The sequence below is a fragment of the Hyaena hyaena genome, unplaced genomic scaffold (genome assembly GCF_003009895.1).
Source record: "Hyaena hyaena isolate Hyena2069 unplaced genomic scaffold, ASM300989v1 scaffold_48, whole genome shotgun sequence".
NCBI classification, from domain to species: Eukaryota; Metazoa; Chordata; class Mammalia; order Carnivora; family Hyaenidae; genus Hyaena; species Hyaena hyaena.
Window position 1 is genome coordinate 1,223,744 of NW_024080680.1, and position 16,603 is coordinate 1,240,346.

Sequence of the window (16,603 nt, forward strand, 5' to 3'; positions counted from 1 at the left end):
TATAAAACACTGTATTTTATATATCAAGTGAGCGAGCTGACGGAAGTGTTTTATTGCATTGTTCTTAGAGGACACCTAGTTCTTTCATTAAAAACTGTCTTTTTCTTCTTCTTTTTTTTAATGTTTATTTATTTTTGAGAAAGAGAGACAGAGTGGGAGCAGGGGAGGGGCAGAGAGACAGGGAGACAGAATCCAAAGCAGGCTCCGGGCTCCCAGCTTTTGGCACAGGCTGAACTCAAGAACCCCGAGATCATGACCTGAGCCAACGTAGACGCTTAACTGACAGAGCCACCCAGGCGCCCCTAAAAATGGCCTTTTTCTAATGAAAAATGGTCATTTTTGTTTTTACAGGATTTTAAAAATTGATAGGCTTAGGTAACGGTTTTGAAATTTTGAAAAATTCTAGTATTGTAAATTCAGTGCACTAACTAGGCATGAGAAATGGTTGTGGTTACTCAGAGCTTTAAGCATGTAGGTACTTTTATTTATTGAGGCCCGTTAACCACACACACATATGTATGTATATTTTTTTCCTTTTGGTTCTGTTGGCCACATTTCTGCTGCCCAAATACAGAAATGTGTATTTTGTCATAAGCCATTGCAAGTTTTTTTTTTTTAAAGCTTCTAACGAAGTATTTCATTATCTTAAAAAATGCAGCATTTAAATAATACCACGTTTAAACAGAAAACGTGAGTGACACATTTCCAAGTCTCTCTCGGTCCCCACGTGTAAAGTTTGGTGTACCGTTCGAAGAATGGGAAACATTTCAGAGGTGTCTCAGCGAGGTTCATGTTGATGTCGCTGCCCGTTTAGTGACAGTGCACACCTAACATTAAATTTACTTTTATTCATCTGTTACTGGAGGATTTCCGCTAAGGTGCCCTGGCATCCCTGTCCCGTCCAGCTGGTCACCAGTGCCTGGAAGACCTGCCTGGGTGACTGCTGCTGCTTTGATTTAAAGGGGTTCACGGCGACCAGCCTCCACTGAACAGAGTGTTTTCTGTTAGCCATCTCGGCATCTCCTGTGGGCTGGACAGTAATTACTTTGTGGAATTGTCCCCTCCCCCTTTGAGTCAGATGCAGGATTTTTCTGTTTCTTCCACACGTTCACCGTCTCCCTTCGCTCGGACTGCTGTGTCTCTCAAACACAGATGACCATTGACAGGCTGTACAGGCGCTCAGACTTCTGAGAGCATTGCTACTTGAACCTCTCATGACAAAACATGAATGGCGCTGTTGAGAATGGTTGAGAAACAAACAGAAAGTTGCTGTCTAGACAGCTGGCGTGCAGTGGGCTCGTCAAAGGAGAGATGCGTTTGCAGACCAAGGAGTCATTGATAGACAGTGTTCAGGAGGCACGTCTGGACATCGCCAGACATTCTTATGCGAGCATTGCAAGGCTGGGTGAGATCTAGAAATGTCCGTGACCTCCTCAACACAAGACACAGGTTCAGCTTGGGCCCTAAAACTTTTCTTACGTAAAGTATCCAAGAGACAGAGGATTTTTAGTGATGACTTAAGAGCCCATGAGTCTGCTTAGGTAGAAAGAAAATGGCTACCGTTTATTCCCTGTTTGTAAATAAAACTTGAACTCCTCTGTTCCCTACAGGGTGAAGAAACCAAAAGTCTGACTCTTGTCCTACATCGAGACTCCGGCTCCCTGGGATTCAATATTATTGGTGGCCGGCCTTGCGTGGTATGTTAATTACTAAAACGTGTTTTTCCTTTCCCTGCTGCAGCGGGAAGAAGGCTCAAGGTTTGGGGAGTGAGGAGTAGAAACCTTGCTCACCTCATTCTGCTCTGTGTAATTAGAGAGTTCATTGTTTATCTAACATCTTTATCCTCTGGAGTTTTTATTTAGTTGTCTCCTAAAATAGCATTGTCCTAGTACTACAACAGCTTATCTAAACCGTTTAGGTTTTGAGGGGACATGTCTGGTTGGGTGGCAGTTGAGCTGAAGAACGTGGTGTGAGATGTATGCAGTTGGAAGAGAGTAACTGAGCTGGACCGTGGACCCCGTGCCTGGAAGTCTGGTCTGGAGCTCTGCTCTGTCTGCTCTTCATTGGTCGGGCGATTCCCTCATTTGTAGATGATTGCATCCCATTGCTTTCCCTCCCACTACAGCTCTTTGCTCACCCCCTTCCCCGTCAGCTCCTCCTCCAGAAAGAAGAGGTCAGATTCAGATCAGTAGGTTTAACTGGGAGGAAAATGGCCAGTGAAACAGCTCTGGGGACCAGACGTGGCAAAAGGCGCGTTGCAGGATCTCACCTTTCATGTGGGGTTATCTGGATGTGGATCATCTCCTGCTCATTTCTTCTGCTGACCATTTCCTCATTTATTATCCTGAAAGGAAAATAGTCAAAGGGAAGGAAAATAGATTTCACTCCTTCAACAAATAAGTATTGAACAGGGGCTGTTTGGTAGGAGCTGGAATACACTGTGGAGGCCAGGGAGACTTGAGTCCCTGGGGTCATGGAGTTTGTGTCCTGGTGGGGACATCAGGCGAGAAAGAAGTAAAGATAACAGTTACAGACTGGGGGACATGTGATGCAGGAAAAAAAAATGGGAGCATGGCAAACGTTAGAGACCAAGCAGCAAGGGCTGTCACTGGCCAGGAAAGAGAGGAGAAGATACTCAGCTGAATCCTGAAGGACAAGGAGATGCTAGGCATCCGTATGTGGCTACACTCCGTGCCTGGGTCTGGCGTGCCCTTGGGGAGGAGGTATTATCCTGGGGCATGGCCATTTGTGCCGCATTCTGAAGGATGAGTAGGAATTTGCTAGATCAGAGGCCCATATATACTGTATTTAGTTGAGTACTCTTAACTCAAAAAAAAAATTGAGCTTATTTAGTTAGCTCTTTATTCTACGTGGCTTAGAAAAGTTTCATGCAAAAGGAAGCATTTTATTTTATTTTTTTAAAATGTTTTATTTATTTCTGAGAGAGAGAGAGAGACAGTGTGAGCAAGGGAGGGTCAGAGAGAGAGGGAGATACAGAATCTGAAACAGGCTTCAGGCTCTGAGCTAGCTATCAGCACAGAGCCCGACGTGGGGCTCACACCCATGAACCATGAGATCATGACCTGAGCCGAAGTCGGACGCTTAACCGACTGAGCCACCCAGGTGCCCCAAAAGGAAGCATTTTAAAAGACAAAATTAAAATGTGAGAATGAATCACATTTGTCACATGTTCTTTCATTGTTCCAATGCACTGCTTTGCATGAGCCCATCTTTTTTTTCTCTTGTTAGTTTTTTTTAATAGTTTATTGTCAAGTTGGTTTCCGTATAACATGCACTCATCCCCACAAGTGCCCTTCTCCATGCCCATCACCCCACTTCCCCTCCCCCCACCCCCATCTTTGAAGACGACTGAACTAGAGGAAAGTGAGCAGGCCCGGGGAAGCCCTTGCAAAGCTTAGAAGAAGGTCGGAGTTGGCATGTGGGGGAACTGGAAAGAGTCAGCATGGCTAGAATTGAGGAGTGGGCAGGAAGTGGTCAGAAAGAGACTGGGAGAAGACGGGGGAAGTTAGCATGAGAATTTAGGATTGAGTTACCTTTGCTTTTGGCCAAAGCCACAGTTTCAAAAAGAAAACACACAGGGCTAATTGTAAGAAATGACAGCTTACTTACAGGTGATATATAACCATTAAATGCCGGACTGACAAATTGTCTGCTCTGTAAAACCTGTAAAAAAAGCCCGCTTTAGACCATGAGATTGAACTGTGAGAATGAAGGGGGGTGGGGGCAGGAGCTCTGGCGGGCTGAGCTCCAGAGGTGGGCATACACCGTAGCGTTTGTCTCCTTGTCTCGGTGACATTCTTAAGGATGTCCCAGGGAGCAACAGATCCGTGTTCCCCAGCTTGTTTTAGAACATGTTTTCATCTCCTGCTTAGTGTGAATAACGAAGACTGTCCTTGGCTTGGCTTCATAAATAACGATTTCTCCTGTCCCCCCCCCACTGTTACTAGTTTTAAGAAATGACTTCAACAAACGAAGGTGCACCTCACCGTTAGATGTTTCAGAAACTTCTGCACCTGAAAGAGCCTAAACCAGCAAGGTCTGTTCTCTGCCTTACCAAAACAGGAGCCCAAACTTTGCAAAGTGCTTGATGTGGAGAGGCATGCCTGGGTCTTGATGGTTGGAGGACTGGCTCTGTGAAAGGCTGTGAAGATGAGATTTATTTTCTGTTCCTCCTGGGGAAGAAAGGCCACTCCCAGCCTCATTGGAATATGGTTCTTTCTTGTGCTTATCAAAGTACGGTACATGTTTTAGGTACCTTTTACTTTTCTTTCTCCTTTAAAATGCTGGTTGAAGTGAAAGCCAGAGTGAATTCTGTAGCATTCGAAAGTGTTCTTAGTTCATGTGGTCTTTTTGCAAGAACTACGTGCATGTCCCCCTGGAGGGAAGTTTCATTCCACATGCATGTGGTTACAATAGTGTGTTTTAAAGACTTGTCCTGATTAGCAGAAAGAGCATAATGAACTCTAAATGTATGCTGAACTGTTGCCTGGAAATCTGGCAGGTCATTGAGAACACGCTAAAAAGCCAAGATGAGCAACAATGCACACTCATTGTTAGTAACTGGAGGTAGAAGGCAGCACGCATGACGTGTGTGTTTCCCAAGGAATTCTTGTGCTGGATGCTTGGTTGGGTTGTGACATAAGCCCGGGGGAGGGGGGTTCTGACACCAGGCTTTTCCTTGCCTGACGCACTGGTCCTCGCAAAGTCACAGCATTCATTCATTCATTCATTCCTTTATCCCTTCAGTAGCAGTAGCCAGTCTGGTGTGTCAGACCTGTCACTTCAGCCTTTGGCAAGTATGCCTCATTGTCAGGTACCCCTGGGATGCAGAAAGTCCCTTTTATTTTTCCTTTTCTCAAGCCAGCAAAACAAAACAAATCCTGAGCCATGTTAGTTCACCTTGAGAAATAGCCCTGACTTAAAATGGATTAGCAGAGACGCCTAACAAACAAAGAATCGAGAGATGCCTTTGAAGAGACACCCGTAGCTATCCAGGATGGGATTGCTTTGGTTTTCTTGGATTTTGACCTTTCTATAATTATTATTATTATTATTATTTTGCATTCTTTCCCCACCTCCTACCACTGTCTTAATTTAACCTGATTGTGCCGTTTGCTTTTACATGTTCCTCTCTGCCTTTGCTTGAACTTCCTGATTCTCCTGAGAAAAATTATTTGTGTACAAAGTAGTATTCTGCAAAACAAACCAAAGTCAGAATCCCATCCCTCCTCCCCCATCCCTCTCTTCCTCTTCAGCCAAGAAATGCAAAGCAATGAATTCAGAGTAAGTGCAGATCTGTTTTCATTGAATATATTGACATCACCTCTTAGGGAACTCCAGATTGCCCACGAATCCATAAATCCTTTGTGGTCCGTTGAGATTCTTCAGGTTTCTCCAGTGGAATATTCCATAGCTTGGAATGTGGAACTTCCAAATGAATGCTTCTTTTTGAGATGTCTCTCTGTAGGAGGCAGTATTGCACTTAGAGCTTGTGAAGGGAATTAAACTGTCTTTAGTTTTGAAACTGACCTGTGCTACTTTTTAGCTGTGTGACCACTGATAAGTTACTGAATCTCTCTGTCTCAGTTTTTCCTCTGTGAAATGGAGAATAATAGAGCACTTAGCGTTTGTGGCTATTATGAGGGTGAAACAGTGGACACAGGGTACTCCCTACCAGCCTGGTATCTAGTATGTAGTCAGTAAGTAGAAGCTGTTGCACAACTGTACTTAAAAGTGACGTATGCACATAGGAAGATATGTGAATATGCTCAGATTATTGCATTAGTAAGGTGGCTGTGAGAGAGAAAGGAGGCAGGGAGAAGTCCAGACAGCGAAGGGTTAGTCTGCGGTGGGCCCGTGCAGGGTGTTGTGATGCTGGGCAGGGCTGCCTTTTGAGGATGGCTGATTTAGCACAGCACCCACAGTCTCGCTGACCCTTCTCTCTTGGAAGAGTGTTGATAGAATCCAGATGTCAGTTTAGAGACCTATCTTTGTCACAGGGGGATAAATGTGGGGGAAAACACTTAATGCTCATTTTAGGGTGTGATTTTGGTATCTTTCAAATCCTGCTTATAACCTTGTAGGGCATGTGTGTGTGTTGGAGAGAAAGGGGTGAGGACGGAGGGAGAGATAGAAGAGGTACAGGGTGTGCATTTTCTTATTCTCAACCATTGCTCTTGGACTTGAAGCAGTCACTTGAACCACATTAAATAAAGTCCTCCCTTTCTCCCTTCAGAGTATGTTTTTTTTTTCCTGTTTAAAGAGAAAAATTGTATATTTTCTTTACTTTTTAACAAATGGTATTTATGTGTATTTCTGTATCCAGAAATTGCTTTTAAAATAGATCTTCTAGTGGCATTATGGCAACTCCAGAATTCTGGAGTTTTTGTGGAAGATCCTGAAATTACTTTTCAAATGCTTTTGTTTGGAAACAACACATGCTTATGCCATTTAACTTACAAATCCATCTGTTAATCACTAGAAATTTAATCCACACGCTTGGAGAGAATTCATCCCAGTGCTGTTTGGAAAGAAGTTCATGAACAAGCTGTGAGGGTTTTTCTTTTCTTTTTTTTTTTTTATGAGCTTGTTGGAGCTTTTTGATTTTAAATAAAGGAAGGAGTTTGAGCAGCGAGCCGTCCCCTTTTCCCAGAAAGTTTCAGTCCAGACTGTGAAAGAAGATCTAAAGGGATTTGAGATTGGAGATGAGAATTTATGAGGATTGGGGTGCTGGTGGTGAGCTTTTCTAATGTAAATCAGAGTACACATAAAACACCTATTTGCACAATCAGATTGTTGGGTAGTCAAAGTTTTAATAGACCTCTGTGCTGGTGAGGATATGGAAAAACAGTCTGATGAGCTCTGAGTGCGTAATTTGGCATTATCTGTCAAATCGATACATCCTTGGACCACCAATTCCATTGTTAGGAGTCTGCCCCAGATACCTGCTGCAAAAGATATTTCATTGTACAGGTTGGAAGGAGGTATTAGAAACATCATTGTCTCTGAGAGTGACAGCTGGAAACAGTGCTTACTATCTCAATTACCGGGATACTGTTCCGCTGTCGAAGGGAGTGAGGTAGACCGTAAGACTGGCGGAAAGTCAGATTTGTAAGGCTAAGTGAAGAGGCAGGGTGCACAAGAATGGAGAGAGCACACTCCTGTTTCGCATGAGCAAGAAACATATGCGTTGAGGAAAGGTGCTCTATGAAAAATGTTTTCGAAAGGCTACGTAAGGTGCAAACGGATGCTCTAAAGGGGAAAAACGACAATGGGTAGGAGGTGGCAGGCACTTAGACCTTCTGGTATGTTTTGAAACATTGTACCATGTGCATGTGTTAATTTTAGATTAAAACAGAAATTAGGGGTAACAGGTGAGCTTTCACTCCAGGACCACTTCGGGCATAAGCTAGAGTCCATCATAGTTGAAGAGTGTAAGCTTTAACCACGTTAATGCCTAGCATTCATGTGTGTGTTTTTTTAACCCAAAGGACAACCAGGATGGATCATCGAGTGAAGGAATCTTTGTATCCAAAATAGTTGACAGTGGGCCCGCAGCCAAGGATGGAGGCCTGCAAATTCATGACAGGATTATTGAGGTATGTGAACGCTGGCCAGTGTCTTTTAATAGGCTGAATGACATCCCATCTTCGTCCGGTTCGGTGCAAGATGTTTGGTCGGGGAGGGAGGCCTGAACCCTTCCGATGGTCGGGCGAGAGAGCTCTCCCCTCGTGTGGGACTACACATACCGTTGATTGCCTTGGTGTCAAGTTTTTGTTTATATTAAATATAGAGAAGCCATATCATGAGTGGCATGTTCACAGTTTGGCTCTCTTCCTTTAGCCTTGCATCTGTTTTGTAGACTTCAGTTACAGCTTTGTGCGAGGGCCGTTGGAGAGTTGTCCGTTAGTTAGAACCAGATGAGCAGCCCCGTTGTGCGCATTGTGTTGGTGTTCACGTTGGTTCCCAGGGTAAGGTGGGGGCAGCGTTGGGGGCTTGCTCACATCTTCCCAGCTCGCGGCACACAGTTACTGCTGCAAACGCACCATTCTGTCTTCTGGGTTGGTTTGTTGCCGGTTTAATTCAGTTCTTCATGGAGCGTTTTAAGGTTTTATAGAGCAGGTTTGTGGATTTCCTCTGGGGGAGGTAGGTGTCTCGCCCCACAGTCCAGCACACTGGCATAGGGTCACACAGATGTCCTCGGACGCCCCAGGTTGCCCAAAGGGAGAGAGTTATTCATTGCCTCCTTGTATGGGCTCTTGGTGCAAAGTTGGATACAAATGACTGTTTTTCCGCTGCTGTTTTTTGACCATGTTGATTGCTCTTTTAATGGTAAATACATGGACCAGTGGGTGGGTCTCCTGTGAGAAAGAACTTAAATGGGAGAATCCAAGATGATACGTTGAGTCCCACAAGAAAGTCACCATGGGCCATGGCCACGTAACACGGCACGTTGAACGGGGAACTGGGAAAACAGCACTGTTGGTATTCCAAATACATTGGCATAGCATCTGTATTTGTTGACTATTTTCATGGTCCGTTTCAAAACTTTGGGCTGAGAGGGAACTCTTAACTATGAGATAAGCCATGAGTGAGGTTAATGTAACCCACTGGAATTTGGCCACATGCTTCTCCCCAGGGAAAGGAGCCTTGGGAAGACAGAACAAAGTCTGGCTTTTCCATTCTTGTTTGAATGAATTCCACCATGTGCGAAGCAGCACACTTCTGGATCATTTATGTCCTCAGGAAAACATTCATTTAAACATCACCGGGAAAACAAACTCAACACGTTTGGGTCTAAGAGTAAACTTTGGTGCGGGAGCGGGTACGTCGTGGTAACTTACATATTAAAGGAATACTTGATTTTGTTTTAAGGGCAGTATTAATACTGTTACATCCCCGTTGACTTTTTGAAGGGCTCTTTCTTAACCTTGGAACTCTTTTTACTGCTTGTTTTAGGGTCAGTCTTTGTACTTCCCAGGTCAGGGGAGTGGATTTTCCCTAAGAGGAATTTGCTTGGGCAAGAGTACTTTCTCAAGAGCTCAAAGACATACTTACTGTCTTTTTTTTTTTTTTTCTCCTCTGAGAGAGAGAAAGAATACATTTTCTGAGGCTATTGTTCAGAAAGATAAGTACAGCTTCCGTTGCCAAGGGTTTGATGGACCGGCCAGTTTCTCTAAGTAATGGAATTTCATTGCTCTTATGTTTTGCAAATGAGAAATCTACAGCTGGGTGGGATTTTCTCTTGGCAAAGGGGGGATCTGTATTTGAAATGTTGAGGATGGTTTCTGGTAAGTCGCATTCCCCTGTTGGACAGTATGTAAAATATTAATCATGTCCCAGTGTTGAGATGGAAAGAAGGGTGGTTGCAGTAGAGACAATATATGTCTCTACTGCAATATATGTGTCATTGCAGTTGACGCAGTGTGCCCCTCTCTGTTAAATCCTGATCTCCTTTGACGTGCTACGGTGATTCCCATGCCTGAAAAATGTGTGCCCTGGTTCACCTCATCACTGTCGGAGTCGATTACCGGGTACGGATTTGATTATTTTAAGCGTGCCTGTGTTTCATCACGAAGGAGAGTCAGGCGCTTTATTCTTTTCTACCATATTTCTTCCTTTTCAGGGGAGTGGGCGATCTACCACCAGACCTTCACCATAAGAACTGTATTTGTCACGAAAGGGTGCTTCTGTTAAATCCACGGAGACTCAGTGAGTCTGGGGCTTTACTGCCAAGTCTACAGGGCATCCTCTCTTCCTGCTGCTGTCTGCTCCCTGAGACCAATGCCAGGCCCCCTCCCTTCAGTTTTCTCATAACAAATAGTTTTTCAGTGCCACCAATACCATCACGAAATGAAATTTATAAGGAAAATACAAGGAGACACCCCTAACTGTAAGGTCTCTATATACTGTAACAGACCGCTGAAAAAGAAGATAACTGATCATAAAGCACGTGTATCGGTGTATGTGTGTGGGGGCACGGTGACTTTGGGAGCACCGTGATGCTGCCCGATGCTTGTGCCTCCTGGTAGACCCACCGTGATGTTCCAGCTGGAAGGGCTGCCAGAGCAGGAGGGCCGTGCTGGGGACCCAGGCGCTGTGAGCCCCGTCGCCGTCCGTGGCCGAATTTTCTGCGGCGAACAGGCTGTGGTTAAGTTCCCGGCACAACAGAGTCCGGTCTTCTTGTGATTGGCACACTCTGGTGTTTGTGTGTGTGGATGTGTATTTTTAAAACTGTGCCAAAATAAATCTAACCCAAAGTTGGTCATTTAACCATTTTTTGTTAGACCTTTCTGTGACATTTACACTCCCGTGCAGCCACCACCGCCGTCTGTCTCCAGAACTTTTTCATCTTCTTTCAGTGAAACGGTCCCCGTGAAAGAACTCCATACACTTTCTACCCCCAGCTCCTGGCAACCACCGTTGTGTATTCTGTTTCTATGCATTTGACTGCTGTAGGTACTCCGTGTGAGTAGAGTCACACAGTATTTGTCCTTCTGAGTCTGGCTCATTTCACCTAGCATGATTCACCCTCCAGGGCCATCCCTCTTGTAAGATGCATCAGAATTGCCTCCTTCTTAGGGCTCTGCTGCATTTTGTGCATCTCTCTGTCCATTGATGGACACTTGGTTTGCTCCCACTTTTTGTCCATTGTCAGTCATGCTGCTATGAACAAGGGGGTAGGATTGGCATATAGTAAAACTGAAAAAAAAAAAAAAAAAACCCTTTAGTGTTTAAATGTAAAACAGAGTTAGGCCCTCCACTCAATTATAAAACACTTGTTATTTTACCTTCACAAATGTCTGGCAGGATTTGTGCCAGTGTCTTTGGAAGCTTAATGTGCCTTGCATGGGACCCTGTGCATTGTATGATTTGTAGCATCCCTGGCCCCCACCCCAATCCTTGACTGACCCCACAGATTTCCAGCACTGCCTCAGGGGATGATCGGGGTACCTAGGGGAGTCACTGGAGTAGGATTTATTTTACACCAAAACCTTATGCTGTGAATGTGCCCCTCTGCTAGCCTGACTGCCGGGGTTTCCTGTCTGGGGGCCTATAAGGCCTGAGAAGAAAAAGGCCTTAGCTGACCCATCCTGGGGCTGGAAGTCTTGGGCCCCCTCTGATCAAGTGTCCTCCCAGCCCCCACATGGCTACAGTTTTGGAGCCTGGCTGATCCAGAAGCCCGCACTTGTGTCTCTCCTCTCTGCCCTGGATTGGGACAGACAGACCGTTGTGCCCACCCTTACTCACATCTGACACTGAGATACAGCAAGTTCCAACGTACTCAGTATTTCCTTCTGATTCTGTGTGTGTGTGTGCACATGCGTGTGTGTGCTTTTTTTCTCCCTGTATGTACTTAGGGAGCTGCCCCAGACCCTTGTCATAACTTGTGACCTCACCTTTCATTGCATATAGTCAAATTTAGAAAACTAAATTTAATTTCTCCACAGTACCTTTTGTAATCCCTCTAAACCCTAAATACCCCAGTGGTCTAAGTTTTTCTGTCTCCGAGCCTAGCCTGCTTTATGAACTCCACTTTGAAGACAACACAGCGCTCACAACGCTATACCCCAGTCCCATCACTTTCTTAAAGGAACGTGGCGTTTGTTCTTCATGACAGTTTGAAACCTTTGGAAAAAATCTGCCCAGCTCCAGCTGAGTGTGAGTCAACCAACGTAAGTAGATTCCGTCACAAATAGAATGCTTTTTTCTGTGACCTCTATCTAGTGTCTGCTCTGGACCACCAGTCACATTCTGCCCAGTTCTACTGTAAGTGATTTGGAGAAACCAAAAGGTGAAAAATCATATACGGTTGATATTACCCTCAAACATCCCTGGAGGGTGTCCCACATTGGGAGCATCTGTCTCTCCCCAAGTCCAGCCAGCCGATTTCCCTAGCATTGGAGCATCTGGCTCTTCCCTCAGTTGACTACCATATGAGGTATTTGACTTGCTTTGCAAATACCTCACTGGGTGAAGAGCTCATGCCAAGAAAAGCACAGAAAAACCAAATCCTCCTAGAAACCTAGCAAATTCACTTGGAGGCACGTGCTATCAGTATATTAGTTCCTTGGTTCAGTTTTCTTTTTTTAGCTACATGTCCAGCATGGCAAGTACTTAGCCACATGATGCAATTCCAAAGCAACGCTTAAACCACTTGTAGAGGACAACCGTATTTATTTATATAATTTTTTTGGTGCCAGGTTTCAGGTTTCTTAAGTTGGAGAACTGAGCTCATGGCTGCATGGTGCGAGTCTCCCATTTAGTAGCGAGTGCGCCTATGTGACAGTCGTCGGGTTAAGGCAGTGTCCTGTTGTCTTGCAGATGTGGTGGAGTGCAGCGAAAGTGGGGGGTTACCCGGAGCCGTGATTTTATACAGTCGTCTGTAAATACGTGTTCCCGTTGAAAGCATGAGGATTCGAAGACCCATGGTTGTGGTCATGGAGGCTGTGAAACTTCTGCGGCTCTTGTGTAAACCAGTCCCTCAGTTTTGTTGGCTGCAGGTTCGCTTAGCCTGTCATGGCCACTAAGGCTGGGTTGCAGGACTGACCAGAAAGCTTTAACAATACCTTCCCTTCTGGAGCCAGACTTTGCTAGGACACAGTGAGATTGTACCATTTCTTATTGTTAGAAGACACTGTTCTGAGACCAACAACAATTGCAGAATGGCCTGTAATTCACTTGATAAAGCATTTATTTAAACACACAAACAAACAACTTGGGGCACCTGGGTGGCTCAGTGTGTTAAGCAGCCCACTTCAGCTCAGGTCATGATATCAAGGCTCTTGTGTTTGAGCCCTGTGTCTGGCTCTGTGCCAACAGCTCGGAACCTGGTTCCTGCTTCGGATTCGGATTCTCCTTGCCCCTCGCCCACTCATACTCTTTCTCAAAAAATAATAAAAAAAAACTTATGTCTTTTATTAAGACTCTTTTTTTATCCTATTGACTTTTATTTTGACATAATTTCAGACACATAAAAATGAATTCCTGCATAATATTTACCCAGATTCCCCAAATATTAACATCAATCATATTTACTTGAACCCTTTTCTCTCTCTACTCTTAATTCCTAAATATATCCGTGTGTGTATTTTAGGAAGAAAACTTTCTTTTACATAGCTTCAGTACAGTTGTCTAAATCAGGAAATTAACATGGCGGGGTGCCATTCATCTAGTCTACCAAATTTATATTTCATTAATTTCAATAATAATAATAACTATAATGTCCATTACAGTGAGAGAAAATCCTAGATCACAGGTTTTATTTAGTTGTCATTTTTCTTTAGTGTCTCTAACTTGACAGCAGCTCAAGTTCTTTGTCTTGCACCGTACTCATATTTTGGAAGAGCACAAACCAAGTGATTTGTAGAGTGCTTCTCCATTTGGATTTGTTTGTTGCTCATGAGTATGGATTTAGGTCATATATTTTGAATAGGAATACCACAAAAGTAATAGTGTGTCCTTCTCAGCACATCCTGTACAGAGTCACATGATGTTAATTGGTGACAAAAATTTGGAATGCATGGGTCAAGTCTTATCTGCCAGACTTCTCCACTATTAAGTTATTGTTTTTTCCTTTACCTTGTATCTTATGGGGGGATATTTGTGGCTATGTAAATATTTCTGTTGCTGTTCAAACTTTAATACACTGTTTTCAGCATTCTTTTATGGTTTTTATTTGAATCGATCATTATTAGGTGGTTGATACATTTTTTCTAATAGCATTCCTTCTGTGTTTATTAGTTGATTTTCCACGATAAGAAAGAGTATTCCTCCTCTTGTTTTTATATCTCCTTATTTATCTATCTCTATCCATCCATCCATCCATCCATCCATCCATCCATCCATCTCAGTATGGACTCATTGATACTTAGAGTTTGGTGGTCATAGTGGCTAGTTTTGACCAGACAGAGCTCTTTAAAAGATGGTAACTATATCCTTTTGTCATGTTCCCCTCATTTTCTGAGCACTTCTTACTTTCTGTCACTATAGGCTGCTTCTGGTTCATCTTACACTTTTCTTAACCCAGTTCTGGAATCAGCTACTTTTCCAAGTAACTCTGGCTCCATTTAGTGAGGAATGGCGTTTTGAAATCATAATATGGGTGCTAGGCCGATCATAATGATTGGGGTTTCATTGCTTCTATGCACTGTCCATAGATAGAGCTAGAAAATGTAAATATGCGTGTATAAACACACATACACAGTATCATCATCTTTGTCAACATTAATATGTCTCCATCTGTTTCTCTATCCTTCTATATATATTTGAAAAGCCAGGCCTTTATCAACATATCTAGTTCGTTCCAAGTCTGTGTGGTTAAATTTATTCTTCCTCTTCAAGTATGTGTAACTCCTAGAAGTCACTTTGGAAATGGTGATGAATGAGCTCTTTTCCTTTGAATCAAATCTTTGATTGTTGCCTTACTATTATTAGTGACTTAAAAATTGTTGGTGAAAAATGTTTAAAATTTTTCTGTATTGGGGTGACTGGGTGGCTCAGTCAGTTAAAGCATCTGGCTCTCGATAACGGCCTAGGTTACACTCTCACAGTCGTGAGATTGAGCCCAGTGTGGTGAGCCTGCTTGGGCTTCTCTCTTTCCCTCTCAATCTGCCCCTCCCCTCCTCATACACACATGTGCACACCATACACTCAAAAATAAGTAAGCTTAAAAGAATATTTCTACATTATTTTGGTTTGATTTTGGAGAAAAATATGCTAAAAACTAGATAATTTGGGAATGATATTTTTCTTATTTTACAGGTAAGAAAGGATCAGTTTTTCTTGTGTAACTTTACGCAAGAAAGTTAGTATTGTTAAACCAGGTATAGATAAGCACAAGCCATTTCTGTGTAATTTTAGACATAAACAAATGAGGTTATACTACCGTCCTCTGCCACAATGAATGCCAATTGGCCATATTTAACAGAGGAGAGTAAAGAATTGTGTGGTAGTTATTTTCTTAGGATTAAAACCTATTGTCATTTTGAATCTCTATTGCATCATTTATTTAAATAATCTGTTTTAATGAAGGAGACTTGGTAAAATCCAAGCCGTGTTGAAAACACTCTGTTACCTGCAAAAATAAGCTGATTTTAGAGACCAGTTATGCATAATGAACTCCAACTCTCCGTTTCCAGAGACAGATTAGAGTTTTATTTTACCAATTTTGATGGGTTAACAAGTGTTAAACCCTGAATTATGATGTGGAAAGGCTCTGATGTCATTACTGGATAAAGCAAGGATAAGTATAGTGGTCATTTTTTTTTAAAGATTCTTTTTTTAAAAAAATAATCTCTACAGCTAATGGGGGGGCTTGAACTTAAACCCTGAGATCAAGAGTCACATGCTCTACTGGCTGAGCCAGCCAGGAGCTCCCGAGTGTTGTGGTCATTTAATGATGGTTGCTGTGGGCACAGAGAGGAGAGGGATGACATCCTGGCTGGGATGTTTTTGAAGTGACTGTGTTATTATTTGCAAGTCATGACTCTGATTTCATTGGCATGGAGTGTACTCATTAATGACGTATTAGTTAATCTTGTTGGTGTTCATATGTAAAATACAGCAAACACCTTCATAGTATTGTTTTTTTTTTTTTCTTCTCCTACCCCTCTAACCATTTTCCTTGTACCCTAATGTCATAGTAAAGCAATGGAAGACACTGGCAAAGTGATGTTCCTCTAAAATGCAACCAGTTTCTTTCATCCTAGAAGGTACATGTTGAGGTGGGAAAAGCCCTGAAATTTAGATCGCACACCCCAAGTTCCAGTTACTGCCTCTTTGAGCTTGCTTGCTGTCCTCGGTGCTTAGCCTTGATTTCCTCATCTCTCAAAGAAGAGCATTACTGTCTCCCCATTACCTCTTGTACTGTGTGGGTGGATCAAGGAGATAATAGAAGTCGAAAGATTTTTGCTATTAAGTACAAATATGAAGAATTGGTTTTCTTTTAAATTAAAATTTTAGCATCTGACACAAGAACTTAATACCAAAGCTAAGTATAGAAGTCAGCAAAAATAATTTTGATCTGTTTTCCGCTTGTTACACATTTTGGCAAGGATATAGTGCTGCTATAGGATTATTGAGAAAACTCTGACCAAGGAGCATCCTCTCTGGAATTAACGATGTGCCCAATTAAAACCAAATATACCCTCTCTGATCTATATTAATTGCTTTCTAATGACTGTACTGATGTATTTGTTATGTTTATTAGTCTTGTTGCTGTGTTAGTATTTTGCTATTAAATCTAGCTTTTCATAAAAACCAAGAACAGCTAGGTTTTCACTGAACATCTTTGTAACAGACATCCTGGCACACCAGCCGGATAAACATACAAGTTAGATGAAGAATAGAACATATGGCATGATGCAATTTGTGTATTTTGAAGGCATATCTATATATTCGTCTTTTCATAGGAAAAAATCCTTTGAGCTAATAAACATTTTATAGTTCTTAATTTTGTAGGGGGGAGGAACTGGGAGGGAGACTTGAAATTTCTGAAGACACCTCATATGTGGACCTTGAGAAACTTAACGGAAGACCATGGGGGAGGAGAATGAGAAAAAATAGTTAGAAACAGAGAGGG

At 42.9% G+C, this 16,603-nt stretch overlaps 1 protein-coding gene across 1 annotated transcript in view; it reads left to right on the forward strand.

Annotated features, from left to right (window-relative positions):
• Positions 1–16,603, forward strand: part of PDZRN3 (PDZ domain containing ring finger 3) — a 244,702-nt gene that overhangs the window by 13,414 nt on the left and 214,685 nt on the right. Inside the window, exons 2-3 of the mRNA XM_039230567.1 lie at positions 1,611–1,697; positions 7,512–7,619. Coding sequence (XP_039086498.1) covers positions 1,611–1,697; positions 7,512–7,619 — 195 coding nt within the window. The remainder of the gene's footprint in view (positions 1–1,610; positions 1,698–7,511; positions 7,620–16,603) is intronic.